This window comes from Nerophis lumbriciformis, linkage group LG28 (assembly GCF_033978685.3).
Source record: "Nerophis lumbriciformis linkage group LG28, RoL_Nlum_v2.1, whole genome shotgun sequence".
Taxonomy (NCBI): domain Eukaryota; kingdom Metazoa; phylum Chordata; class Actinopteri; order Syngnathiformes; family Syngnathidae; genus Nerophis; species Nerophis lumbriciformis.
In genome coordinates this window covers 34,596,449-34,624,344 of record NC_084575.2, presented here as the reverse complement: position 1 = coordinate 34,624,344, position 27,896 = coordinate 34,596,449, and the positions used below count along the sequence as shown (strand labels likewise).

Below are 27,896 nucleotides of genomic sequence, written 5' to 3'. Positions count from 1 at the left end.
AATGGTAAAAGCAGACCTTTCTCTTGGTAGGTGTGCGGCGCCCAGGGTGGGTCCTCTTCTGCGTATGGGTCACTGTACTCCACCACCGCTGACTCCTCCTCCTCGTCTTCATCATCCTCGTAGTCCTCCGGTGGAGGGGGGGGAGGTGTAGGCTCCTCAAACACCGGCTCGTCCGCGAGGGGAGGCGGGGGCGGCACGTCCGAGACTAGTTCGAGGCGGGAGCAAAAACAATAAACAATCGATACAAAACTGCTGCAAGTAGAATTTAGAACCCAGATGAAGGGTTTAGGCATTCCCATGCTGAAGAGGACAAGTCCATGCTGGTTAGGCTAGAACAGTGGTTTTCTCAAACTTTTTTCATCAAGTACCATCTCATTAAAAACTTGGCTTTCCAAGTACCACTACAATCATCAACAATAAAACACAGTAGCATAGTAGCTAGGGGTGTAACGGTACGTGTATTTGTATTCAACCGTTTTGGTTCGGTTCAGAGGTGTACCGAACGAGTTTCCACACGGACATATTAAGTAGCTGCCTCCGCTTCCTTCTGCCTGTCTCTGTCAGTCCTCTCTACACAGCACCCAGCATTGTCACACCCACACAACCATCTGATTGGTTACACACAGAGCGGTAACAGCCAATCAGCAGTGCGTATTCAGAGCGCATGTAGTCAGTGTTTAGCGTTTAGCAGGTAAGCATCAGGCAGCGGACTCTCCCCAAATGATAATAAACACCTCCCAGTCAACTACTAGTAACATCACTATGAGCCCGTTGACCTTCTAGAAATATAAAAGGCAGCTCAGCTCGCTCACAGTCCTGGCTTGAGGTGAAGGCTAATTCGCTTTTAGCGTAAAGTTAGCTAATTTTGTGTGTGTGTGTGTATGTGTGTTACGGACAGCAAAGCCCTGTCTGTCTGTTATTTCACTTTACCTTTTTCTGTGTTGATTGAGCTGTGTTGAAGCAGCAAACAAGGACATTGTGTTAAATGAAGAGTTTCTGTCTCTGATAGTTGATATAATAATGTAAGTGCATCGTTAAGCCTACATAAACTCCATGGTGTTCAGGGATGAATAGTCTCTCCTATTGCTGTTGTACCATTTTTTCAGCTATAGTTACATTAATCATTAGTAATGCAGCAGCCTAGTTTTGAATGGCAGGGTCCCTGCTATCACATGTTGATAAAAATATAACATTTACATCATACTTGCCAACCTTGAGACCTCCGATTTCGGGAGGTGGGGGTTGCGGGCGTGGTCGGAGATGGGGCGGGGTGTGGTTAAGAGGGGAGGAGTATATTGACAGCTAGAATTCACCAAGTCAAGTATTTCATACACATATATATATATATATATATATATATATATATATATATATATATATATATCCTGAAAATATGCAAACAAAACTGTGTTTGGATAATTGATACTTCAAACTCGCATAAATAAATCTTAAGGAATATAACATAACTTGGCTTCTGAGAGTTTCAAAATGTAATGAATAAAATGCTAAAGTTGTTGATAAACAAGCAATTATTTTAATAATTAAATATGGTCATTTCAAATGAATTATTATGATAATTTAAAATCAATTATTTCAAATATGTTTATTTTAATGTATAATTCTATGGCTGGATGTAATAAGGACTCAGGAAAAAATACAAAGAAAAATACAATTAATTTTGATGTTTTTAGCAAAATATAGTAACATTTTTTATTTTTTTTAAATTAATAAATATATTTATTTTTAGGTAAGATAAACATAATAATACAATTTATCTCTAGTCTGGATGATTTAGTTCTTGTCACCCTGATGTCCTCCCGTCATGAAAAAAGGCTGTCCTCACTCAGGTCCGCATTAAGCTGGAGGGGGCGTGGCTTCCAGCTCCGGCTGAAAATCGGGAGATTTTCGGGAGAATATTTGTCCCGGGAGGCTTTCGGGAGAGGCGCTGAATTTCGGGAGTCTCCCGGAAAATTCGGGAGGGTTGGCAAGTATGTTTTACATAATAAATAAACTACAGGCTTCCCAAATGCTGTAATAAATTAAGCATGATGAGTTGACTTGAAACTGTTTAATGTTGCAATTTTTATATGTAGAAGAAAAGTTTAGTCATTTTATTTAATCTGAGCAACAACTTAAGGCAGTTTAATGTTGATTAACGTGGGCAGAATTATTATAGTGTTCCCAATGTTAAAAGGATAAAGCCATTGTTTACAAATTTGGTAAATAAATAACCAAAAAATTTATATTTTGTTGTTTTCTTACTGTACCGGAAATGAACCGAACCGTGACCTCTAAACCGAGGTACGTACCGAACCGACATGTTTGTGTACCGTCACACCCCTAATAGTAGCCCTAAGTAATCACTAAAAACAAGGCAGAGGTATTATTTAACATGTGTATTGAATGCTTATGCCCACTGTAGCATTACACAACACAGTTTGAACAGTAACAGTGTTTGAAAATAGGACAATAAAGCAGTGTCCTTATACTAGATGGAGCAGTTTGAGAATCACTGACCTAGAAGACCATGCAGGGAATGAAAATATAACATTTGACTAATGACACGAGCATGCTTTGGTCTTCACTGCTGCAACAACAACAACCTTTAATCCTCTTTTGTGTTCTGGGACAAATAATGTTAAAAGAAATGACAAAATAAGTCTGACTGAAATGTTAGTTGTTTAGGAGAACTTGGCTTTGGATTGTAGAAGACATCCTAACTTGATGCGAGGAGGACGACATGTAAACATGGCAGCCATGCAGAAGGAGCTAAAACCACTTACTGGTCTCCTGAACCCGGGCCACAAAGCCCATCAGGGGGAGCTGGGGGGTGATCTGCATGGAAGGGGGAGGGGGCGCAAGTGGGCCTGCAAGTGCCAAAACAATGTTGATACAGAGATGGAGGGGGTGAGCGTGCTAAAGCACAAAAGTTGTATTCTCACTAGAACCAACGGTTTCATTTTCTAAAAACATGCTGTTCATGATGGCGAGTGGATGAGCACAAATAAAAGAGATTGACTTTTTTGACAGAGGCTGGAACCCATTAGAACCAAAAATATCAACTCCAAATTGATAATATAGTAAATATTACATGAAGAATATATGTCATACCTTGGTTCTGGGCAAAGTGTGGCCCCCCATTGAGCTGGTTCTGGTTGGGTGCCATGTTGGGCTGGCCAGTGACAGATGAGGGCCGACGGTAAGGCAGTGATCCCCCCACGTGGGCGTTCTGAGGCGGCTGCACCGTGCGGTTCATGCTGTAAAACTGAGGCGCACCTGCAAGGAGAAGCCACCAGGAGGCAGCAGAGCAAACTTAGAGCACTTTCTTGCAAGGACTTTGAGCTCATCTGGACTTTGCAAATATAAACAAACAAGAAAAGAACAGCAATGGAGGTGAACACAAGCGCAAAATGGCTGAATTGTAATGCTCATGCGCAATAAACCACCATGGCAAGTAGGGGTGGGCAGACTGGAATCAATATTGGATTGATGCCATCATGAGATCAATAATTTGAAGTTGACGTCCATGTTTATTTTTCCAAATGTTTTTTTTTGTTCATATTGTCACACAAAGTCAGAAAATAAGTAACAATAATTAGATTGTGGCGGTCCGCTCCCTGTATGATCAGTGTCAGAACTTGGTCCGCATTGCCGGCAGTAAGTCGGACCAGTTTCCAGTGAGGGTTGGACTCCACCAAGGCTGCCCTTTGTCACCCATTCTGTTCAGAACTTTTATGGACAGAATTTCTAGGTGCAGTCAGGGTGCTCAGGGGATCTGGTTTGGTGGATGCAGGATTAGGTCTCTGCTTTTTGCAGATGATGTGGTCCTGATGGCTTCATCTGGCCAGGATCTTCAGCTCTCACTGGATTGGTTCGCAGCCGAGTGTGAAGCGACTGGGATGAGAATCAGCACCTCCAAGTCCGAGTCCATGGTTCTCGCCCGGAAAAGGGTGGAGTGCCATCTCCGGGGTGGGGAGGAGATATTGCCCCAAGTGGAGGAGTTCAAGTACCTCGGAGTCTTGTTCACGAGTGAGGGAAGAGTGGATGGTGAGATCGGTGCGGCGTCTTCAGTAATGCGGACGCTGTATCGATCCGTTGTGGTGAAGAAGGAGCTGAGCCAGAAGGCAAAGCTCTCGATTTACCGGTCGATCTACGATCCCATCCTCACCTATGGTCATGAGCTTTGGGTCATGACCGAAAGGACAAGATCACGGGTACAAGCGGCCCAAATGAGTTTCCTCCGCCGGGTGGCGGGGCTCTACCATTAGAGATAGGGTGAGAAGCTCTGTCATCCGGGAAGAACTCAAAGTAAAGACGCTGCTCCTCCACATGGAGAGGAGCCAGATGAGGTGGTTATGGAATCTGGTCAGGATGCCACCCGAACGCCTCCCTAGAAAGGTGTTTCGGGCACGTCCGACCGGTAGGAGGCCACGGGGAAGACCCAGGACACGTTGGGAAGACTATCTCTCCCGGCTGGCCTGGGAACGCCTCGGGATCCCCCGGGAAGAGCTGGACCAAGTGGCTGGGGAGAGGAAAGTCTGGGCTTCCCTGCTTAGGCTGCTGCCCCCGCGATCCGACCTCGGATAAGCGGAAGAAGATGGATGGATGGATGGAATTAGTTTTTATATTGTTGTATTTATTGTATATATTGATAAATTACTCACAAATATGCATGTAAATAAAACATTTGTACGCCTAAAATATTTGTGATTTATTCTGATTACCGTATTTTTCGGAGTATAAGTCGCACCGGCCGAAAATACATAATAAAGAAGGAAACAAAACATATATAAGTCGCACTGGAGTATAAGTCGCATTTTTTGGGGATATTTATTTGATAAAATCCAACACCAAGAATAGACATTTCAAAGGCAATTTAAAATAAATAAAGAATAGTGAACAACAGGCTGAATAAGTGTACGTTATATGAGGCATAAATAACCAACTGGTATGTTAACGTAACATATTATGGTAAGAGTCATTCAAATAACTATAACATATAGAACATGCTATACGTTTACCAAACAATCTGTCACACCTAATCGCTAAATCCCATGAAATCTTATACGTCTAGTCTCATACGTGAATGAGCTAAATAATATTATTTGATATTTTACGCTAATGTGTTAATAATTTCACACATAAGTCGCTCCCGAGTATAAGTCGCACCCCCGGCCAAACTAAGAAAAAAACTGCGACTTATAGTCCGAAAAATACGGTATACAGGTGTTCTTGGAGCTACAAATGAGTTTCGCACTAAGACTGATGAAAGTAGTTCTAGTGTAAGTCGGAAACTACATCTAAAAGCATAGCTAATGCAACACTTATGTCACTCATACTCTACACACAACACATGAAGGACCTAAAATGCAGTGATAAAATGAAAAAGCGATAACAAAGTGAGATTGTTATCCCTACGGCTTACTGTAGCAACCTGACAGTTACGTGCAGTGTAAATCTATCCATCTATTTTCTACCGCTTGTCCCTCTCGGGGTCGCGGGATTTGGTCATTTCCAACTGTCTGAGAGGCTGTGAACATAACATGAGCCCTGGTCCTGACTGTGTGTGTGTGCGGAGAAGAAAGTCGAGTTTGTTGATGTTTTGGTGTAGTTACAGCTGACAGTGGCCACTGTTGTGCTGTAACAAACTACCACCTCCTTCAACGTCCATGTAGATGTTATAATACGAGCGGTCCAGATAAGTACAGCCAATATTGAGCACATTTTTACATGGCATGCACATACTATAACCAGCCTTGCATTTACGAACCAAAATTGTGTTTTTTATTCATTTTAGAGTGTGCGTTTGTACCTCAAAACGTAAACGGCTGAGTACAAAATAATTGGTATTGGCAATGTTTGCTTAGTATCGCATTGATACTAGAATTCGCAGTAACGCCCACCCCTAATGACAAAACAGGTGACAATAACTGAAGGATGAAAATAAGCAGTAGGATTATGGCGACAGTGGCGCCATTATCCATGCATGCAATATTCCACACAGCTTCTACAAATAAAAACATGAACATTCTGGTCAAATGTGGAGCTCACACGTCTGCATATGGAGCACAAAACCAGTCCGAGATGAGCAGATGAGGGGCTGGGTTTTTCTAGACTTACTCACATTGTGCAGGGTTGCCACAAGGGGCGGTTCCTGTGCCAGTGGGGGCTGTAGAATTGGGGAGCTGGGGAGGGGGTGGGGGTGGGGGTACATGCGGGATCTCAACGGGTGGGTTAGAGGCCTGATGGGGGCCGTCACAAACAGGGGGCGTGGTGGTGGCGTCGGGTGTTTGCTTAGGTGTGTTGGATGGGGCAGGAGGGGCTGAGGGAGTGTGGGGAAAAAAGGCGAGGGAAAGAAAGAAGAGGAGAAAAGAAAAGTGAGGGAGAGGGGGAAAGTTCTACAAACCCCGTTTCTATATGAGTTGGGAAATTGTGTTAGATGTAAATATAAGTGGAATACAATGATTTGCAAATCCTTTTCAACCCATATTCAATTGAATGCACTACAAAGACAACATATTTGATGTTCAAACTCATAAACTTTTTTTTTTTTGCAAATAATAGTTAACTTAGAATTTCATGGCTGCAACATGTGCCAAAGTAGTTGGGAAAGGGCATGTTCACCACTGTGTTACATGGCCTTTCTTTTTAACAACACTCAGTAAACATTTGGGAACTGAGGAGACACATTTTTGAAGCTTCTCAGGTGGAATTCTTTCCCATTCTTGCTTGATGTACAGTTTAAGTTGTTCAACAGTCCGGGGGTCTCCATTGTGCTATTTTAGGCTTCACATTTTCAATGGGAGACAGGTCTGGACTACAGGCAGGCCAGTCTAGTACCCGCACTCTTTTACAATGAAGCCACGTTGATGTAACACGTGGCTTGGCATTGTCTTGCTGAAATAAGCATGGGCGTCCATGGTAACGTTGCTTGGATGGAAACATATGTTGCTCCAAAACCTGTATGTACCTGTCAGCATTAATGGTGCCTTCACAGATGTGTAAGTTACCCATGTCTTGGGCACTAATACACCCCCATACCATCACAGATGCTGGCTTTTCAACTTTGCGCCTATAACAATCCGGAAGTTTTTTTTCCTCTTTGGTCCGGAGGACACGACGTCCACAGTTTCCAAAAACAATTTGAAATGTGGACTCGTTAGACCACAGAACACTTTTCCACTTTGTATCAGTCCATCTTAGATGAGCTCAGGCCCAGCGAAGCCGACGGCGTTTCTGGGTGTTGTTGATAAACGGTTTTCGCCTTGCATAGGAGAGTTTTAACTTGCACTTACAGATGTAGCGACCAACTGTAGTTACTGACAGTGGGTTTCTGAAGTGTTCCTGAACCCATGTGGTGATATCCTTTACACACTGATGTCGCTTGTTGATGCAGTACAGCCTGAGGGATGGAAGGTCACGGGCTTAGCTGCTTACGTGCAGTGATTTCTCCAGATTCTCTGAACCCTTTGATGATATTACGGACCGCAGATGGTGAAATCCCTAAATTCCTTGCAATAGCTGGTTGAGAAAGGTTTTTCTTAAACTGTTCAACAATTTGCTCAGGCATTTGTTGACAAAGTGGTGACCCTCGCCCCATCCTTGTTTGTGAATGACTGAGCATTTCATGGAATCTACTTTTATACCCAATCATGGCACCCACCTGTTCCCAATTAGCCTGCACACCTGTGGGATGTTCCAAATAAGTGTTTGATGAGCATTCCTCAACTTTATCAGTATTTATTGCCACCTTTGCAACTTCTTTGCCACGTGTTGCTGGTATCAAATTCTAAAGTTAATGATTATTTGCAACAACAAAAAAATGTTTATCAGTTTGAACATCAAATACCGTATTTTCCGCACTATTAGCCGCACCTAAAAACCACAAATTTACTCAAAAGCTGACAGTGCGGCTTTTAACCCGGTGCGCTTTATATATGGATAAATATTAAGATTCATTTTCATAAAGTTTCGGTCTCGCAACTTCGGTAAACAGCCGCCATCTTTTTTCCCGGTAGAACAGGAAGCGCTTCTTCTTCTACGCAAGCAACCGCCAAGGTAAGCACCCGCCCCCATAGAACAGGAAGCGCTTCTTCTTCTACTGTAAGCAACCACCCGCCCGCGTAGAAGAAGAAAAAGCGCGCGGATATTACCGTACGTTTCATTTCCTGTTTACATCTGTAAAGACCACAAAATGGCTCCTACTAAGCGACAAGGATCCGGTTCATGAAAAGACGCAATCTCTCCATCCGCACACGGATTACTATTTCACAGCAACTGATATTCCTGTGAACCGCACTGTGGATACAACGGGAGCACGTACGGTGAATATTCGCACCACAGGGAATGAGAAGTCATCCTTCACTGTGGTTCTAGCTTGCCATGCTAATGGCCAGAAACTTCCACCCATGGTGATATTCAAAAGGAAGACCTTGCCAAAAGAGACCTTTCCAGCCGGCGTCATCATAAAAGCTAACTCGAAGGGATGGATGAAGAAAAGATGAGCGAGTGGTTAAGGTAAGTTTAAGTTTACGCGAAGAGGCCGGGTGGCTTTCTTCACGCAGCTCCGTCCATGTTGATATACGACTCCGTGCGCGCCCACATCACGCTGGTTTTAATATATTATTAAAGTTTGACTGACCTATTCGACTGTTTTTTTGACATTCCTTTAGCGCAGTTAGATGCGGCTTACAACACGGGGCGGCTTATAGGTGGACAAAGTTTTGAAATATGCCGTTCATTGAAGGCGCGGCTTTTAACCCAGGGCGCCTTATGGTGCGGAAAATACGGTATGTTGTCTTTGTAGCATATTCAACTGAATATGGCTTGAAAATGATTTGCAAATCATTGTATTCCGTTTATATTTACATCTAACACAATTTCCCAACTCATATGGAAACGGGGTTTGTACAATACCCCGGGATCATTCGCAGCTGTTCTACCTTTTAGTACCAAGAGTGAGCAGAAGCATAACGTTTAGAAACAAACATCAGTAATACCTGGAAAGGCGGTAGGCGGGGCTGGGGTGGGCACAGCTATCGGCACTCCGACGCTGCCGCTGCCACTGTTCTCCCGGCTGCTGCTGCGACTGCTGCTAGGATGGCTGCCTCCGCTGCTGCCACTGCTGATGGTGGGTTAGCAAACAGGTCAGCACGTACGCGAGCAACATTCACCATCCCACCCGCCACAGTCCAACTTCTGCTTGACTCATTGAAGCAGTGTCGGTTTGTCTTTTTGGTACATTACTAGGTCCCACACCAAACATCTCAGAGAAACACACTGAATGTGCTGCCATCTTTTCAGCATTGTGTGTCGGCTGTTCTAGTTCTGAAATGATAACGAGCCCCCTGACAAAGACACATGGCAAGGCGACCATACACAGACAATACATGATGGGCAGGAAGCAGAGGTGAAGTGAGATGAAGAGGATGGACGCTAAGCAGCATATAAGCTACCTGATCCGTTTTGGCTCTCAAAATCTTCAAAAGCGATGGCTGGTTTGGAATCTGTTCTGTATTAGGTGGAACATATGGACAAACTTTGATGATAGTAGTTTTGTCTAGTGGGACAGTTATTACGGCAACTATGATCAACATTACTAGTGTCTTTCATGGCCCTTATTTCTGTGAAGACTGTACCAGTCTGGGCATTCACCGTGTTAGGAATTAATAGGAGACAGTTAAGTGATAACTCCAAATAAGGATTGTTCAGTGGCAGGTCAAGTTTAAGTGCAAGATAGAAGACGAAAGGGGAGGAGGTAGAGGAACAATAGCTGCGTTGTAGACCTACACTCTTGAACAAAACTCTTTATACCAGATTGTAAGTAGAGCATCAAAATGTGGAAAAAAAAAAAAACAGGAGCAGGAAAAAAATGATGCAGAGTTGACATCTGGGCTTCAGGTGATCACAAGTTTAAGACAATTGCTTTCAAAACCATTTGTCACATTCACACTGTCAGGTCGACAAAGTCTTAGTAGAGCTTCAGGTTGTGCACCAGATTTCGACTTGCTATGTAAAGATTGCATACCTGCCAACTTTTGAAATCAGAAAAACCTACCTAGGTCCAGGACAAAGTCCTGGTGGGGGGTTCAGGTTCGCCCCCCGACGCAAAATGATTATTAGCATTCAGACAGGTTAAAATGTTGCTAAAACCATCACTTTTCTATCAGTCACAGTGACTTTTCAAAACAAAAATATTACAGCAAAAATCATATGGGTTGATTGACATGTTTATTCTGTAAGCTAACTTCAATAGTTTGAAATTATTTTGACAGTTAATGCCAGTTATCCTGTCAACCTTTCACAAGACTTCAATTTGTTCATTGAAAGTATAAACAGTATAAACACTTTTTAAAGTAAACAAATGGTAAAACAGTACTAAACAATTCCATTTAAAAAAAAATTGGTGTCATTATTAACTTTCTGTCCAAGCTTGTATAATCTACTGCCTTGTTCAATTGTATAAAATATTCTGTGCCTAAAATTCACATTTCTATCACAGTTATCATACTGTAAACATGGTAAGCTAACTTCATTAAAATTAATAATCCTGTCAATAGCATGGAATTACAATTCAAATGTAGTTTTTTTGTAAGCCTTTCAAAAGAATTCAAAATATGAAAAATTAATGAAAATTAATTTTAGCCATCAGACACTTGAAAAGTGGCACATCACATCTCTAATGTAATCATTTTAACTTTTCAACAGAAATAGCACTGCAAAAATATTAAGGACATACTTCTGTATTTTGGTAGTTATGCTGTCAACATTTAACAAGATTTCTTCAACTTGGACTTGAAAGCATAAATAGTATAAACACTTTTAACAGTATAACAGTACTAAACAATTCCAATAGATAACATTGGTGTCATTACCTTTTTGTGGCTAAAATCCAAATTTAGCAACGGCATTAGACTTGTGTTTTTTTGTCCCAACGTGGTCTTTTACATGGCTAATTCCTCCGTGTCCGATCGAAAAATCTTGTCTGTACAAGGTGCAATTCGCGTAGTTTTCACCCTTTTTGGAACGGATAATTATTCCCGGATAGGCTTTTGAATATTCTTCACGGAATGACTGCAGTTTTCTTTTCGGTTTAAGACTCGTTTGCGATTTTTCTCCGGCTGATTCCATGATCGTTCGCTCGTTTGGAAACAATGGGCAACAGGTGCCTCGTGCTTGGCAGCGGTGCTATAAATAGCCTCGCGCATGGCATTCGGAATGGCTCGATAGGAAGTTAAGGGAAGCAGTGTCGATTGTCATTGTTGTTACGCGATTTCGTGAATAAAACTTAAAAAAAAAAAAAAAAATTTAATTAATGAAAAACCGTATTTTTTATCACTGCAACCGTAACCCGGAATAGGTTGATGAAAACCGTACTAATTACGGGAAAACCGGAGTAGTTGGCAGGTATGCATTTGTCACATTCACACTGTCAGGACGACAAAGTCTTAGTAGAGCTTCAGGTTGTGCACCAGATTTCGGCTTGCTATGTAAAGATTGTGCAGCATTTTCCTGCTGAGAGACGCCAGTATCGAATGTTAGCGAGGCTTAAACAAGGTCATAAAACTAGATAAAAGGCCATCAAACACATACGCAATCCAAACAGTTCCAAAAAGCTCAAGGATATTGTGTTGGGAGGGAACTGGTTTTTGACATCATCACCGTTATCTGTCCAGAGCCTTGTATATATCGACGTGCGATAAACAAGGTCACATCTCTGTCATCGTCAGCTTAGTCTAGTCTGAGGACATTGTTTAACGTACTAAAACATGTTTGGCATTACAAACAGGATAGAAAGAAAATCTATCACACAGACTGGGGCCCTCAGGCAAGACAGATGCTTTCTGCAACATGACTGCACAAATGAAGCTCCATCTTGAAACCCTACGCTCGTAGATGTCATCTTATGTTAGGTTATTGGGCTGCAGTCAGCTAAGGGCCTTGATTTGGGTGGGGGATCGACCGGTTTCACAGCTAAGCAGGAGCCATTTGTTGTCCCATAAAAATTAAAAGTCACTGTCTTACTGTGTCCAACCACGGCAGCAAGGTGTCTTGCTTGTGCAAAACACCAATCTTTGTTGCCTAGTACCGTATTTTTCGGACTATAAGTCGCAGTTTTTTTCATAGTTTGGCCGGGGGGTGCGACTTATATGTGAAATGATGAACACATTAGCGTAAAATATCAAATAATATTATTGATCTCATTCACGTAAGAGACTAGACGTATAAGATTTCATGGGATTTAGCGATTAGGAGTGACAGATTGTTTGGTAAACGTATAGCATGTTCTATATGTTATAGTTATTTGAATGACTCTTACCATAATATGTTACGTTAACATACCAGTTGCTTATTTATGCCTCATATAACGTACACTTATTCAGCCTGTTGTTCACTATTCTTGATTTATTTTAAATTGCCTTTCAAATGTCTATTCTTGCTGTTAGCTTTTATCAAAGACTTTTCCCCAGTTATACTCCAGTGCGACTTATATATGTTTTTGCCCTTCTTTATTATGCATTTTCGGCCGGTGCGACTTATACTCCAGAGCAACTTATACTCCGAAAAATACTCCTTTTAAATTAGGGCCCGAATAGCAAAAGCTGTGAAGTCCCTATCGAATTTGCTTTGTTTTATTAATATCCTCCCACTCTTAAAATGCACGAAAACTCACCATTTTTTGCAAATGCGTCCGGTCCGACGAAAACTTTGAAGATTTTAGGGTTCCCGAACACAAATTGACTCTCTAGCGCAGGGGTGTCAAACTGGTTTTCATTGAGGGCCACATCGCAGTTATGGTTGCCCTCAGGCCACTTTTAACAATGAGTAATGAATATATATATATATATATATATACACATACATACATACATACATACATACATACATATATATATACACATACAGTATATATACACATATGTGTATATGTATATGTATATATATATATATATATATATATATATATACATACATATGTATATATACATATGTATATATATAATACATTAAAAATATATTTTTTTACATAAGCTGGAAAAAAATATTTAAATTTTACTTTAAAAACTGGCAGCTCAGTCACCAGAATTTTACAGTAAAAGCAGTGTTTTTTTTTTACAGCATACAAAAAAAGGAATGGAATGGAGAAACACCACAGTTTTTAGCGGTAAAATTTAAGCAACAGAGATTCCCGTTTTTTTTACAGTAAAATCTTGTTTTAATGTTTTTTATTGTTTGTTTTTTAGTGTCTTACTGTGTATGAAAAAAAACCAATACCAATGTTGATTTTACGGTAAAAAAACCTCTTATTAACCGTCAAATCTAGTGTCAATTTTACCGTCTACAATTTGATTGATCATTTGTTTTGAAATCATGAGTCAAGCAGATATTTAAGTACAGTATTTTTATTTTAACAAAAAATATTTTTGGAATAAATTGATAATATGATATTTAGATTTTGATCATTTTTGAATTTTAAAATATATGCAATTGCATGCAGTACATGATATTTAATGTCAAAAGGGAAAGAACAAATACTCCAGTGCGACTTATATATGTTTTTTTCCTTCTTTATTATGCATTTTCGGCCGGTGCGACTTATACTCCGGAGCGACTTATACTCCAAAAAATACGGTAATCAGGAAGTCATGACAGTGTGGATGTTTTACAGAACAGGACAAGACTTGGATTTGTTTTAAGATGATGGTCATATACATTTATCTGCTTACTTTAAATGAAGTTTTCAATAAAGTGCAGAGTAGTTTCTTTTTTCTCTCCTCCTGTTTCATACTTTTTGCCTTTTGATGCTCTGTGTACAATCTAATAAAAGTTCACCAGCACAAAATGTGATGACTTGTAGATTAAGGGTTTTGTTCAGGAGTATAAGTGAGGCATGCTGGGAAGGAGAGGGGTACCTGTACGTGCGGTTCCTCTGATTAACAGATGCATTGCGTGCTGGGCTCTGCAGGGGATGCGCCATGTTGCGCGTCGGGCTTGAGACGTAGTCGTTAGGGACAACAGGAGGACGCACCGGTTCAAGTGTCCTATATGGTGAGTGCCGCCTGTGAGAGGGTCAGGAGTTGAGGGGAGGGGGCATCCACAGAGAATTGTAGGAGAAGGGAAGGGGGAGAGCAGGAAACAAACAAGTGCAAACTTAAAAAAAAAAAAAAGGTGGAATGTTGGGGCTGGCTCGGGCGAATCCACAGGTGGCGACAGCCAGACGAAGCCAATGCAGGACTCTCCTGCCTGGAACACATTTAGGCTAAAGCTATTCACTCCGATGCTAATGATGCCGATCAGCTAAAAAAGACACATAAACACTAAGTATAGCCTTTCCGAAGAAGAAAATAGCCGAAAAAGACATCTCATAAGTCGATGTGTAGAGATTTATGCACACGATCCAGCAGATGGTGCCAACAGACTTCTCATCAACTGAAAGCCTTTCTTCAATTAGAAGAAGGCTCTGGAAATTGCCATATAAAAAGCATTACTGGACTGCAGCTGGTCTGCACTGGTGCAATCCACCACTTATTTCAATGATATTGAAAACATCATTTTCGAGTCTACACAGCACAGAAAAAAAAACCTCAAAAACAAACATACAGTGGCTAACCTTGATATTTTAAGTGGGACAAAACTTAATAGACACTTGACCTGGGCTTCATGTGCTAGCATGTACAAGACAACCGATCTCCAAGGTTGAGCATGGTTGTCATGGCAAAATGGTGCTGTGAGAAACATGAGGCAGCCAAGTGGGGGGCAAGCTGGGTCAAACAAAACTAAGAGCAAGTTGAAAAAAATGTAACTAAAAATAAGATGACAGTCTTTAGCCAAAGACTGTGAGAGGGGATCCATTATGGAGGTGTAGCTGTGATTACATGCTGCTTGCAGAGAACACATACACAAACACCACAGCTGGGAAAGCCACTAGGGGGACGGGACACGGTGACTAGGGGTGTGACGATACGCGATATCGGGTTAACGAGAACCAAAAAACAAGAGATACTCTAAATCAGGGGTCACCAACCTTTTTGAAACCAAGAGCTAATTCTTGGGTACTGATTAATGCGAAGGGCTACCAGTTTGATACACACTTAAATAAATTGCCAGAAATAGCCAATTTGCTCAATTTACCTTTAACTCTATGTTATTACTAATAATTAATGATATTTATCTTTGTGGAAACACTGATCATCTTAATGATTTCCCACAATAAATATATATAGAAACAGATAAATATCAATATGCAACATTTTGTTTTTATATTTTCTCTAAGTGCACATTTTTCAAATTGAACATTTTCAAATGATCACTTCTAAGACAGTCTTGTGAAATCACAATATCCCATTTTAACGAGCTAGCCACTAACATTTTTATAAAAGAGGAGAAAACACGAAAAAAATGAAAATAACATTTTGAAACATAGTTTATCTTCAATTTCGACTCTTTAAAATTCAAAATTCAACCGAAAAAACTCTCTAATTCGAATCTTTTTGAAAAAATTAAAAAAATAATTTATGGAACATAATTAGTAATTTTCCCTGATTAAGATTAATTTTAAAATTTTGATGACATGTTTTAAATAGGTTAAAATCCAATCTGCACTTTGTTAGAATATATAACAAATTGGACCAAGCTATATTTCTAACAAAGACAAATCATTATTTCTTCTAGATTTTCCAGAACAAAAATTTTAAAAGAAATTCAAAAGACTTTGAAATAAGATTTAAATTTGATTCTACAGATTTTGTAGATTTGCCAGAATATTTTTTTTGAATTTTAATCATAATAAGTTTGAAGAAATATTCCACAAATATTCTTCGTCGAAAAAAACAGAAGCTAAAATGAAGAATTAAATTAAAACTGATTTGTTATTCTTTACAATAAAAAAAAATACATTTAATTGAACATTGATTTAAATTGTCAGGAAAGAAGAGGAAATAATTTAAAAGGTAAAAAGGTATACCGTATTTTCCGCACCATTAGCCGCACCTAAAAACCACAAATTTACTCAAAAGCTGACAGTGCGGCTTTTAACCCGGTGCGCTTTATATATGGATAAATATTAAGATTCATTTTCATAAAGTTTCGATCTCGCAACTTAGGTAAACAGCCGCCATCTTTTTTCCCGGTAGAACAGGAAGCGCTTCTTCTTCTACGCAAGCAACCGCCAAGGTAAGCACCCGCCCCCATAGAACAGGAAGCGCTTCTTCTTCTACTGTAAGCAACCACCCGCCCCCGGAAGAAGAAGAAAAAACGCGCGGATATCACCGTACGTTTCATTTCCTGTTTACATCTGTAAAGACCACAAAATGGCTCCTACTAAGCGACAAGGATCCGGTTCATGAAAAGACGCAATCTCTCCATCCGCACACGGATTACTACCGTATTTCACAGCAACTGATATTCCTGTGAACCGCACTGTGGAACGGGAGCACGTACGGTGAATATTCGCACCACAGGGAATGACAAGTCATCCTCCACTGTGGTTCTAGCTTGCCATGCTAACTTCCACCCATGGTGATATTCAAAAGGAAGACCTTGCCAAAAGAGACCTTTCCAGCCGGCGTCATCATAAAAGCTAACTCGAAGGGATGGATGAAGAAAAGATGAGCGAGTGGTTAAGGTAAGTTTAAGTTTACGCGAAGAGGCCGGGTGGCTTTTTTCACGCAGCTCTGTCCATGTTGATATACGTATGTTTGTGATTGCACATTTGCGTACATTTTGGGAGTGAACAGAGTTGTTAGAACGCTGGTTTTTAATATATTATTAAAGTTTGACTGACCTATCTGACTGTTTTTTTGACATTCCTTTAGCGCAGTTAGATGCGGCTTACAACACGGGGCGGCTTATAGGTGGACAAAGTTTTGAAATATGCCGTTCATTGAAGGCGCGGCTTATAACCCAGGGCGCCTTATGGTGCGGAAAATACGGTACGTGTTTAAAAATCCTAAAATCATTTTTAAGGTTGTATTTTTTCTCTAAAATTGTCTTTCTGAAAGTTATAAGAAGCAAAGTAAAGAAATAAATGAATTTATTCAAACAAGTGAAGACCAAGTCTTTAAAATATTTTCTTGGATTTTCAAATTCTATTTGAGTTTTGTCTCTCTCAGAATTAAAAATGTCGAGCAAAGCGAGACCAGCTTGCTAGTAAATAAATACAATTTAAAAGATAGAGGCAGCTCACTGGTAAGTGCTGCTATTTGAGCTATTTTTAGAACAGGCCAGAGGGCGACTCATCTGGTCCTTACGGGCGACCTGGTGCCCGCGGGCACCGCGTTGGTGACCCCTGCTCTAAATGTTAAAGTAAATATAAGTCAATGTCAATTTAAAGGAGCTTCACAGGAGTTTTCTGCATATTTGATATTGCAGCTGTCAAGTGTATCAATGATTCCGTTGTTTAGTTTTAACTCTGGGCTGCTGACTGTCAGAGGAAGCAATCCAGTGTGCTTTTCTGTCACGTCTTTGCGTCCATGATTGACAGTTTAGCCTGCTTGGACATACACACGGCGCATTGGCTGAGGAACTCAAATGAAGTGGCTGTGCGAGCCGTGCCACGAGCACGGGCAAGGCGGGAAACGCAGGGACTAGCTCCGTTTGATGTTTGCGCAACACACCTAATGAGCGGTTCCAATCCCTTGCGCAGGAACAGACGTATAAGGCTTTTGACTATTGGAGAAGCAAAAAACTGATCGTGTCCCTTGAAAAAGCTTTTCTCTAAATGACAAATATTGTCACCTTTTAGTCTCGCAAAATCACACAAGATTTCGCCACACCCCTAAAAGTGACGTCCAAATCCACTATACAAATTGTAAGGTAAAATAAAACCACACACACAGACAAAAACAGCGCTTGTGCTTAGGAAGATCACCAGAGTGAACACAGTGTTGTTCAGTTGCACAAGCCAACAGCCCCTGGGATTAGAGACACATTCAACAGTTAGACACACTACAAATATAAAGCGAAAAATAATAATCGATTTTTTAGTTGCATCTCAATTCAGACAAGGACGATAATAGAATCGATTAGTAAACATCAAGAATCGATATATTTATTGTAAATAAAGCAATGCAGACAGTTCTAAAATATGGCTGACTCCATCGAGACACCTCACCGAAAGATCCAACCAGCTCCTTTACTATCGGGCACTTATGGTTCAGTGTTGCACACATTTTCAATAATTTAACACGTGGGAATTAATTTAACTGTTTCTTATTCCAAATTAATTGTTTTTTTAAAGTTGCGAGTGATAAACGCTAATTTAGTGAAACGAAAATAAACGTATAACTGCATCAATACACAAATTAACATCCTTAAGGCTCTGGATGCTGTGGGGCTGTCTTGGTTGACAAGACTCTGCAACATCGCGTGGACATCGGGGGCGGTACCTCTGGATTGGCAGACCGGGGTGGTGGTTCCTCTCTTTAAGAAGGGGAACCGGAGGGTGTGTTCCAACTATCGTGGGATCACACTCCTCAGCCTTCCCGGTAAGGTATTCAGGTGTACTGGAGAGGAGGCTACGCCGGATAGTCGAACCTCGGATTCAGGAGGAACAGTGTGGTTTTCGTCCTGGTCGAGGAACTGTGGACCAGCTCTATACTCTCGGCAGGGTCCTTGAGGGTGCATGGGAGTTTGCCCAACCAGTCTACATGTGCTTTGTGGACTTGGAGAAGGCATTCGACCGTGTACCCCGGGAAGTCCTGTGGGGAGTGCTCAGAGAGTATGGGGTAACGGACTGTCTTATTGTGGCAGTTCGCTCCCTGAGTAATCAGTGTCAGAGCTTGGTCCGCATTGCCGGCAGTAAGTCGGACACGTTTCCAGTGAGGGTTGGACTCCGCCAAGGCTGCCCTTTGTCACCGAGTCTGTTCATAACCTTTATGGACAGAATTTCTAGGCGCAGTCAGGGCGTTGAGGGGATCTGGTTTGGTGGCTGCAGGATTAGGTCACTGCTATTTGCAGATGATGTGGTCCTGATGGCTTCCTCCGGCCAAGATCTTCAGCTCTCACTGGATCGGTTCGCAGCCGAGTGTGAAGCGACTGGGATGGGAATCAGCACCTCCAAGTCCGAGTCCATGGTTCTCTCCCGGAAAAGGGTGGAGTGCCATCTCCGGGTTGGGGAGGAGATCTTGCCCCAAGTGGAGGAGTTCAAGTACCTCGGAGTCTTGTTCACGAGTGGGGGAAGAGTGGATCGTGAGATCGACAGGCGGATCGGTGCGGCGTCTTCAGTAATGCGGACGCTGTATCGATCCGTTGTGGTGAAGAAGGAGCTGAGCCGGAAGGCAAAGCTCTCAATTTACCGGTCGATCTACGTTCCCATCCTCACCTATGGTCATGAGCTTTGGGTCATGACCGAAAGGACAAGATCACGGGTACAAGCGGCCGAAATGAGTTTCCTCCGCCGGGTGGCGGGTCTCTCCCTTAGAGATAGGGTGAGAAGGTCTGCCATTCGGGGGGAGCTCAAAGTAAAGCCGCTGCTCCTCCACATCGAGAGGAGCCAGATGAGGTGGTTCGGGCATCTGGTCAGGATGCCACCCGAACGCCTCCCTAGGGAGGTGTTTAGGGCACGTCCGACCGGTAGGAGGCCACGGGGAAGACCCAGGACACGCTGGGAAGACTATCTCTCCCGGCTGGCCTGGGAACGCCTCGGGATCCCCCGGGAGGAGCTGGACGAAGTGGCTGGGGAGAGGGAAGTCTGGGCTTCCCTGCTTAAGCTGCTGCCCCCGCGACCCGACCTCGGATAAGCGGAAGAAGATGGATGGATACGCAAATTAATTAATCAATTTTTAATCGCATCGTAGCTCCTGAATCGTAATCGAAGCGTGAAGTGCCCAAAGATTCCCACCTCTAGTGAAAACCTGCGGGTTTTAAAGGTTTGGCTTAATTAGCATGGCAAAATAAACTCCTTTGCTATGTGCTTCAAGTCAGGTGGGCCACACTCCTGCTGCGAATACGGAAAAAAAAACATTTAGCTGAAGTAAGACAGGTTACATACCCAAGGGTCCCTTTCCCGCTCACAGGTGGGCTGGGGGGCTTTTGTGTAGGGGGGTTTGTGCGAGGAAGTCCGCCTCCTCCAGCTTTCATGCTCTGAGCACTGGCCTACAGGGACAGACAAGTGTTATGAAATTGAGATATTTGATAGCAGGAGAACAAACGAGTACTATGAAACACTGTTCAAAGGATTAGTTGGACATTTAAAACCCTTTTAGAATGGCAAACAAATTTGATTTTGGCTGAATCCCAAGTCTAATATGCTTAATTTTGCAAAATGTCAAACTCCTCCTTCAAAAAAACAAAAAGGAAAAAAAAACACTTTCACAGCAATCCACAAAAACTAAAATATATTCAGAAATCAAAACACCTTCCTTGTGAGGGGCTAGCTTTCAAAAGCTTACCTTAAATCTTTGCAACCACTACAGTTGATTACAAAGAATAAATAAAGGCAAGCAGAGAGAGGAAAAAGAGAAGAGATCAGCAGATTAGTGTGCAATAGAACAGAAGAAAACAATAAGTCAAGAGTTACAATTTGTGTAAATTCCTAACAGAAGCCTTATCAAAATGTGCTGTGACATCATCTTCTGCCAAAAAAACAAAACAAGACAGAACTAAAGAGGATGTGCTAGATCAGCAACAACAATCAAGCAGTCACTCGCAGCTCGGAACATTAATTAGTAAGATTTAACAATGAATGATTTCCCAATGTTATCAAAGCTTTTCGCAAGGAAATCAGAGTAATTAGAATTCAATGGGTAATTTGACAAATATATATATATATATATATATATATACACACACACACACCATATTTTTCGGACTATAAGTCGCAGTTTTTTTCATAGTTTGGCCGGGCTCCAGTGCGACTTATATATGTTTTTTCCTTTTTTTATTATGCATTTACGGCAGGTGCGACTTATACTCCGGTGCGACTTATACTCCGAAAAATACGGTACAAGTGTTGTAACGATACCAATATTTTGGTGCCGGCACTAAAATTATTTTGATACTTTTCCGTACTTTCCTAAATAAAGGGGGCAACAACAAAAATGTCATTATTGGCTTTATTTTGACAAAAAATCTTAGGGTACATTAAACATATGTTTCTTATTGCAGTTAAGTCCTTAAATAAAATAGTCAACAAACAAAACAACTTGTCTTTTAGTAGAAAGTAAACTAACAAAGACTCCTAATTAGTCTGCTGACGTATGCAGTAACATATTGTGTCATTTATACACCTATTATTTTGTCAACATTATTAAGGACAAGTGGTAGAAAATTAATGATTTATCTACTAGTTCATTTACTGTTAATATCTGCTTACTTTTTCTTTTAACATGTTCTATCTACACTTCTGTTAAAATGTAATAATCACTTATTCTTCTCTTCTTTGATACTTTACATTAGTTTTGGATGACACCACATTTAGGTATCAATCCGATACCAAGTAGTTACAGGATCATACATTGGTCATATTCAAAGTCCTCATGTGTCCAGGGACATATTTACTGACTTTATAAACATAATATACATTTAAAAAAAACGAATATGTTGTGATGCCAAAACATATCGACGTAATCATAGTAGTATCGACTAGATACGTGCCTGTACTTGATATCATTACAGTGGATGTCAGGTGTAGATCCACCAATGACGTTTGTTTACATTTTGACGCCGGTGAGCTACGGTGTGTAGTGAAACATGTTTAGATATTCCTCGTCCTGCAGGAATGATACTTGTAAGAAACTTCCTTTATTTGTCGCCATGGAGACAAAGATTAGTGATTTAGAAGTAGCTAAAACACTGCCGACTGCGGATGGACTTTAGCCGCTAGCTAGCTAGCCATGTCTTAAAGCACCTCTTCCTGAGGGTGTTTCAGTGTTATAACTTCACCTTTATCTTTACTTTTTGGACCAAAATGCGTCCATTCTCCCTTTTCTGTCTACACACTGTGTCTGCTTGTAAGTACTCTGTGTGTGCGCTGCCGAACATGCTCCTCTGCTCGTAAACCAGCAATGACAGGACGACGACGCGGGCGCGGGACCGGTAGGTTTCAGAGGCGATATAGTACCAAAAATGATTCATTAGTAACGCGGTACTATACTAATACCGGTATACCGTACATACACAAAAAAATTAAATATTGTCGTTTATATCAAATAAAATGGGACGGTGTGGCTTAGATGGTACAGCGGACAGCCAGAAACTTGAGGGTTCCTGGTTCGAATCTATACTCCGTCATCTTAGTCACTGCTGTTGCGTTCCTAGGCAAGACACCTCCCACCTTGCTCCCGGAGCTACCCACAATGGTGTACATGTAGCTTAAATGTAGATAATGGGTTCCTGATTGTAAAGTGCTTTGTGTCAGCGAAAAAGCGCTGCATAAATATACCCCACTTCACATTAAACAAGTGAAATGATGCTTCCTTTAGTTTAGTTTAAAGTTTATTCACAATACCATAGAACAATTACAATAGTAGTGAATCTCATTTAAGGATGGTGGTAAGTGAAAGGGTCCCCCAAATAAGCTAGAAGAAGCTTTTAGCAGGGGGTCCAGAGTGTTTAGATAGTGTTGACAATTCATCGTACAGTATCCTTTAAAATACAATGGTGTGTGTGTGTGTGTGTGTGTGTGTGTGTGTGTGTGTGTGTATATATATATATACATATACACATATACACACCGTGTGTGTGTGTGTGTGTGTGTGTGTGTGTGTGTGTGTGTATGTATATATATATATATATATATATATATATATATATATATATATATATATATATATATATGTCTTAATAAGATTATCCAAAAAATAGTGCTCGATACCGTGGTAGAGTGCAATATATGTATGTGTGGGAAAAAAATCCCAAGACTACTTCATCTCTACAGGCCTGTTTCATGAGGGGTTCCCTCAATCATCAGGAGATTTTAATAGAAGCATTCACATACCATGGTTTATATAGGGCACAGAGTGGGTGGGTACATGCTGGCGTAGGGGCGTGGTGATTGGCTCATGTGTTACCTAGGAGGTGTTTCCGTCTGTGACGGCATGCTGATACAATTTCGCTGCGCTTGTTGAGGGATGACAGGTCTGGACGGTATATAATAAACGGTTTCTCTTTCAAGCATAGGTTGCATCTTTTATTACCACTATTGTAACCTTACAATAGTGGTAATAAAAGATGCAACCTATGCAACCTATGCCCTACGCCAGCCTGTACCTACCCACTCTGTGCCCTATATAAACCATGGTATGTGAATGCTTCTATTAAAATCTCCTGATGATTGAGGGAACCCCTCATGAAACAGGCCTGTAGAGATGAAGTACCGTATTTTCCGCACTATTAGCCGCACCTAAAAACCACAAATTTACTCAAAAGCTGACAGTGCGGCTTATAACCCAGTGCGCTTTATATATGGATTAATACTAAGATTCATTTTCATAAAGTTTAGGTCTCGCAACTACGGTAAACAGCCGCCATCTTTTTTCCCCGTAGAAGAGGAAGCGCTTCTTCTTCTACGGTAAGCAACCGCCAAGGTAAGCACCCGCCCCCATAGAAGAGGAAGCGCTTCTTCTTCTACTGTAAGCAACCACCCGCCCCCGTAGAAGAAGAAGCGCGCGGATATTACGTTTCATTTCATTTGTGTGTTTACATCTGTAAAGACCACAAAATGGCTCCTATTAAGAGACACGCGTACACAACGCAGAATTCAAACTCAAGGCAATAAGTCACGCAGTAGAACACGGACATAGAGCAGCAGCAAGAGAATTGAACATAAATGGTGCGTAGGTAGAGGAAGCAACAAGATGACCTGCGCCACTAAGACAGGGAGACAGCGCCGGACGACATACGCCAACATCTGCCAGTGGATTGTAAATGCCTGGGCGGATATATCGGTCTCAACTGTGGTCCGAACTTTCCGGAAAGCAGGATTCACGGAACTGCTGGACAACAATAGCAACATTGACTCTGATGACTTCGACGAGACGGAGCCGGCCATTTTGGATCCCGTATTCGCCCAACTTTTTAATTCGGACACCGAAGGAGAAGAATTCGAGGGATTTATGAATGAAGAATAACTTCAGAAAGTGAGCGTTATGTTTATTTTGTGTGTTGTGACATTGCTATTGCTCTGCACTATTTTGAATTTTACTATGTTTGTGATTGCACATTTGCACATTACCGTACATTTTGGGAGTGAACAGAGTTGTTAGAACGCTGGTTTTTAATATATTATTAAAGTTTGACTGACCTATCTGACTGTTTTTTTGACATTCCCTTTAGCGCAGTTAGATGCGGCTTATAACACGGGGCGGCTTATAGGTGGACAAAGTTTTGAAATATGCCGTTCATTGAAGGCGCGGCTTATAACCCAGGGCGCCTTATGGTGCGGAAAATACGGTAGTCTTGTGATTTTTTCCCCACACACATATACATACATATATATACACACACACACACACACACACACACACACACACACACACACACACACACACACACACACACACACACACACACACACACACACACACACACACACACACACACATACCGTATATATATATATATATATATATATATAGTTTATTTCTAATTAAATAGTTTCCCTTCTTTCAGTTATCATTGCAGATTGTGAATGATTATTTGTATTTAATTTAGCTGAACAAACAAGTTAATCCCTTGGGAGCTGGCAGGCAGCAGGGGTTCTTACCTTGACTCCGTGGCCCATGTCATCCAGCATGCTGTAGTCAACGGGCTTGCGGATATAGCGTACAGGCCTCTCTGGATTGGCAGGGGCGATGATCTTGTGTGTTCGTGACGTGTTCTTGTTTGTGGTGAGGATACCTATCTCCCGTCTGGCCACTTTTTCTTTATGAATGTCCACCGTCTAAGGAGATCAACACATCTTCTTAACTTTTCAGAGACTAATAGACCCTTGTGAAGTGGCTGGAGTACCGTCCCTATTGTGCAATTCAAGCGCCCACCTGGGAAATGTGGTTGATGGAAGACTCCATGCGGCGTAGCTGCGACGCCTGGATGTCCAGCATCTGCAGGACATTATTAGCCAGTGTGTTGATCAGGTATGCCACGCTGGCCAGGGACTGGGTGGTGTAGTTCTTGGTCTCCTCCAGCGCCCGCTGCTTGTCTGGAGACTGTGGGGATCAGGGTGAGATGTCACTTTTGAATTGCTTGTAAACAAGAGTGCAAGATTTAATGAAAAGACAATGAGAAAAGTGTCACACACTCCAGTCCAAGGGAGCAGAGTTTGAAGAAAGCACCAGTGTGCAGTGACCACTTCGTTAAAGCTTTGTTTGATATCATTTTTATATACTTTACTTGTTTAGTATTCGCCAATTAAGTATTATCTTGATCTTGTTTGTATTGTCTACAGTGGAGGCAGCATGATCGCAATGTGGACATATTTAAATACATCCCAGATGGCACAGTACAGTACATATTCCGCAAGATCCTCAGGATCAGCTGGGAAGATAGGCGTACCAAAATTAGTGTTGTGAAGGAAGCTAACATGCCCAGTATCACCACAACCGTCAATCGGCACCAGCTGCGATGGACAGGACATGTAATTCGCATGCCAGACAGTCGCCTTCCAAAACAGATGTTGTACGGACAACTGACGGAAGGACAACGTGCCCAAGGGGGGCAGAAGAAGCGGTATAAAGATAACCTCAAAATCCACCAGAGGAAATGCTGCTTCAAGCTCAACACCTGGGAGGAGGCTGCCCACCAGAGGGTTTTGTGGAGCAGGATGGTCCACGAAGGCACAGCACAATTAGAAACGGACCTCCACTGTGCAGCGGAAACCAAGAGGCAACAAAGAAAGGAGAGATCCACTACCAAAACAGCTCCCCAGACCACGACAATCACGCACATATGCCCCCACTGCAATAGAGTCTGTGGATCACGGATTGGCCTCTACAGCCACCTGAGGACCCACAGATGACCAGACTCACCAACAGGAGGACTATCATACTCGCTTCGAGTGATCGCCGATGATGATGACATATTCCGTACAATTGACCACTAAATGGTAACACCCGAATACGTTTTTCAACTTGTTTAAGTCGGGGTCCACTTTAATCAATTCGAGTGTGATGTCATGCTCGCCTCTTTCATGGTGGACATCAAGGACATAAGTAGTCTAAGGCTGAAACGACGCGTCGACATCGGTTACGTAAATACGTCGACGCCGTTTTTGTGCGTCGATGCGTCGCATATTTACGTCACACTACCGTCATGGCGGAGCGCAAAGCAGACGATGCGAGCGGTGCGAGCGAGGGGAAAAAAGCACGCCAAAAGTTGTCAAAAGTGTGGGAGTATTTCAATAAACAGCCTAATAATGTTGTAGCGGCGAACAGCTGTCTCGTCAGCTGAAGCGCGAGCTCTCAACCGTGGCTGCTGAGCAACCAGCCAAACCCCACTAAATAAAATTATATTTTATCTTAGAGCACATCCGCATCCCTATTCACCTAGGCAACCCCAGGAAATGTATATAATTCGGCATTATTTCGGCCAGTCGGCTTATATGATCAGAATTGATCAGTTTACGTTCACGCGCAGGTATAACGCGGCGCACTCCCGTCTCATCTGCTGGTGCGCGAGCCCGGTAATTAGACAGCTGTGTCAAATCAAGGAGTACAAGAGACGCCAGCGCAGAGTGGAAAAAGGTTTAGTTCGTTACAGAAAACCCAGAGTTGTGCCAAAAGTGTATCAAAACCAATAGCGGAACGGACAGCCGGTAAGATTGCACTTTACTTCTCTTTGTGGGTGTGGCGCACCTGTTGCGCTGGTGAGATGGGGGGGGGGTACATGTAGCGTGCTTAGTCTGGAGGCTAAATACACACGGTGTTTTGTGTAACTGTTGTTTAGTAAGGAAGTGTTGATATTCTTTGCTTAGTTTGATAAATGTTGGAGCAGTTTGCTTCATCAGGAGGGTGAAGTCGCTCAACTTAAAGTGTTGGATTTAACTGTGTTGGATCATTGGCTGCTGGTGAGGGCATAGAAAAAGGGGCATTTTTCTACCAGTAGACGGCGTTTAAGATCGAGTGTTTCACTGCTAATTTAATAATATATTTATATTGAATATGGATTTTAAATATGTATCTAAATAGGTGGTTAATTGGTTAGGTATTTATGTATTTGCATATTGGGTTTTCTGCTGCATTTATCTATTGTGTTTCTGGGTTTAAATGTATTTTATATGTATCACGGTGCATTTATGTTGAGACAATTTATTTAAAATCTGTTTTAACTTAAAGGGAAAAGATGTGTCCATTTTCTTGCACTTGTTTAATGGTTAAGAGTTTGATTGCCTAATTAATAATTGTAAATTATGGGATTGATAATTGATTGATTTTTTTACAGCATGTTAATCTTGTGGTGTTTTGTCCTTAAAGGTTTTTCACCTACTAAAGAAGCTAAAGGCTACTAAAGAAGCTAAAGGCTACTAAAGGCTACTAAAGACAGCTAATGACAGCTAAAGAAACTAAAGTCTACTAACACTGCTAAAGACTGCTAAAAAGACTAAAGAAGAAAAAAGAAGCTGTTTCTTCATTGGAAAAACTGTTGCAAACTAAAGGAAAATAAAAGGAAAAAGTAACTACGGTCTGGTCTTTTGAGTGAAATCCAGAAGCCACATTCAGCATTGGTACATCCCTTCAAGTGTGGGATAAGCACAGCGAAAAAAGCAAAACACTTGACAGTTGTTGTATGCACACTGTGTCGAGCGGAAATGGCCTATCATAGCAGCACAACGGCTATGAAGGAACATTTGAAAAGAAAACACCCGACAGCGTTCTTGCCATCACCATCAACTAGTCAATCGTCCGCGTGAGTATACGTTGTCATCATTACACAAAAACATGAATGTGTCATTTGTATTTGCG

The 27,896-nt window shown here is 41.6% G+C and overlaps 1 protein-coding gene across 13 annotated transcripts in view; it reads right to left on the bottom strand.

Moving 5' to 3' along the window:
* Window positions 1-27,896, bottom strand: part of abi2b (abl-interactor 2b) — a 47,950-nt gene that overhangs the window by 4,799 nt on the left and 15,255 nt on the right. The window contains exons 2-11 of one of the 13 annotated variants that reach the window (XM_061924094.1): window positions 24,978-25,145; window positions 24,704-24,880; window positions 20,391-20,408; window positions 19,991-20,094; window positions 13,914-14,060; window positions 9,000-9,124; window positions 6,125-6,322; window positions 3,112-3,276; window positions 2,784-2,867; window positions 17-205 (exon numbers count right to left, since the gene is read on the bottom strand). In XM_061924094.1, coding sequence (XP_061780078.1) covers window positions 17-205; window positions 2,784-2,867; window positions 3,112-3,276; window positions 6,125-6,322; window positions 9,000-9,124; window positions 13,914-14,060; window positions 19,991-20,094; window positions 20,391-20,408; window positions 24,704-24,880; window positions 24,978-25,145 — 1,375 coding nt within the window. The remainder of the gene's footprint in view (window positions 1-16; window positions 206-2,783; window positions 2,868-3,111; window positions 3,277-6,124; window positions 6,323-8,999; window positions 9,125-13,913; window positions 14,061-19,990; window positions 20,095-20,390; window positions 20,409-24,703; window positions 24,881-24,977; window positions 25,146-27,896) is intronic. The other 12 variants (XM_061924096.1, XM_061924099.1, XM_061924097.1 and 9 more) reach the window with 12 other exon arrangements.